General features: G+C 43.8%; 1 protein-coding gene across 1 annotated transcript in view; it reads right to left on the bottom strand.

The window, feature by feature from the left end:
• Positions 1-289: 289 nt before the first annotated feature.
• Positions 290-2,024, bottom strand: part of FAM208B (family with sequence similarity 208 member B) — a 55,252-nt gene continuing 53,517 nt past the window's right edge. The window contains exons 22-23 of the mRNA XM_018565756.1: positions 1,787-1,968; positions 290-408 (exon numbers count right to left, since the gene is read on the bottom strand). Coding sequence (XP_018421258.1) covers positions 290-408; positions 1,787-1,968 — 301 coding nt within the window. The remainder of the gene's footprint in view (positions 409-1,786; positions 1,969-2,024) is intronic.

The following is a 2,024-nucleotide window of genomic DNA, read 5'->3' on the forward strand; positions in this document are numbered from 1 at the left end:
CTGCCTGGCTTTCTAATTGGCCGGGAAGCCAGCTTCATGCTTCCTCACAGCACTGCTGGTCAGAGGGAAGTTCCGGTATCAGGGAAGGTACATCGGAACCTCTGGGGGAGCGGGAGTACTCTCCCAAATACTCAGCAGTGGCACTGATACTAGTATCGCTGCCTCCCTAGACATAAAAAGGAGTGTGTGTGTGTGTGTGTGTGTGTGTGTGTGTGTGTGTGTGTATTTCATCCCAGCAGAACTGATACATCATTACAATTACAGCATATTTTTGTAAGCTAAATGGTACTCACCAAAAAGAAGGCTGGAGCCACGCATCCACTTTCTGGATTCTTCTGATGAAAGTGTCCACATCATACACAAGAATTCCATTGTGCTCAATCTCCTCAGCTTCTGTGCTTGGCATAACTGCATGTACACAAGGCAACACTGAATGAATGCTCTTAGCATTACCTAGCAAGTACACAACCTGTCACTCTTTTCCAGACTGGGATTTACGTCCCATATGTAGAATAAGCGATACTCTCTGGATAGCCACTCACAATGCTCATTACAAAAATGTCAAAATTAACTCCAGTCCAAGCTTCTGCAGCTACACACTATATGCCCCGGGGGAGCCGCACAACTCCCCAGGATGGTGCTTTGCTTCTTCTGCATGCATAGAAAAGTCCCATGTAATTCTATGAAGAGGACGCCAATTACCTATGTCAAGCACAGTTGGCCTCTCCAATGGAATGAGTGAGATTTTACTATGCATGCGCAGAAGAACAGAGGGACAGGCCAGGAGAGTTGTAGTAACAGCAGGATCAGGGGGAGAGTAGAAGTATGTGTGTGGTGCTGGAGGGTCATTTACAAAGGATAATTATTGAAAAGTTATACTATAAATGAAACGTCTTTACACATTGCGCTCCACGGTCACACCTGAGGCTGGTATGTTTGTTTGTAAACAAATCTCCTGTGAGCACTGTAATTGGCTTTTCATCTGATCATGTGATCGGAAACCATGCTGATTGGTTCCTGTTAGTGTAGACTGTAAGCAGTGCTGGAGACATCTTTTGGAATTACTACTTGACTACACGGTGCCTCCGTGGTCGCTACAAGCCCCCTATTACAGACATCATCTCCTAGGAGATCCGGTAAGGAGTGCAGGAAGATGCACACAATTTTGTAAGCAGTCAGTGACGCAGTAGTCTCAGATTCAGACGCACACACAGGTAAGATAATTCCTAACAATAGGTGAAATCAATCTGTGTAGTGCTGATGCTACCTAGAAAGCATTACACACGTGCTAAAATGGAAAAGTCCAGATGATTTTCCTCAATAAGTCATACTGAGCAGGACTTGCAATAGTCCTATAGGGGAAACTGCGCAGTCTCCCATCCCTGGATCTTAGGGCTACATCTATCTCTGTGTAGTGCTTTCTGTTGGCTGCAGTGAAGATAGACTAGGAATTAAATAACATCTTTCAGATGCATGCATAATTAGCCTGTAGTGGGTCTCTGATGAGAGGCTTGGGATAAGGTATTCCCAGAACACTAGGCTACTGATAACCAGAGGATACAGCATGATGCCTTGATCTACCTCCTAAACTGAATGTCAAAAGCTCTTCCCAGAAAGGCTGTGCCACTTTGTAGATTTCCAGGGTAATCCTTCAGGTTTGGCTTACCTAGAAATAAGCTGCTCTGTTTGACCACACCGATGCAGTGTCAAGAATTTCACACAACAAGACCTGACATTTTAAAATACAGGCTTCATAAATAGAACATTTAAAGTCTAGCAATAATACCTGTCAAACAGACAGCAAGTCTTGAACGGATATGTTGGCTCTGGAGGTTCAACAGACATTCAAGATCACTTGAGAGGTCTTTAGACCTAGAGTCACACTGATGATAAGGCAGGATTTCAATGACGTTTGATTGCTGGTAAGACTTGAGCAAAGAGATCTTAATCCGAGAAATAGACTCTGCTCTGTTGTGAGAAAAAAAAAAAAACACAAAGAAGTTCATCCATTACAAACCTCTGAT

This window comes from Nanorana parkeri, unplaced genomic scaffold (assembly GCF_000935625.1).
Source record: "Nanorana parkeri isolate BGI_ZX_2015 unplaced genomic scaffold, ASM93562v1 scaffold26, whole genome shotgun sequence".
Classification (NCBI taxonomy): Eukaryota; Metazoa; Chordata; class Amphibia; order Anura; family Dicroglossidae; genus Nanorana; species Nanorana parkeri.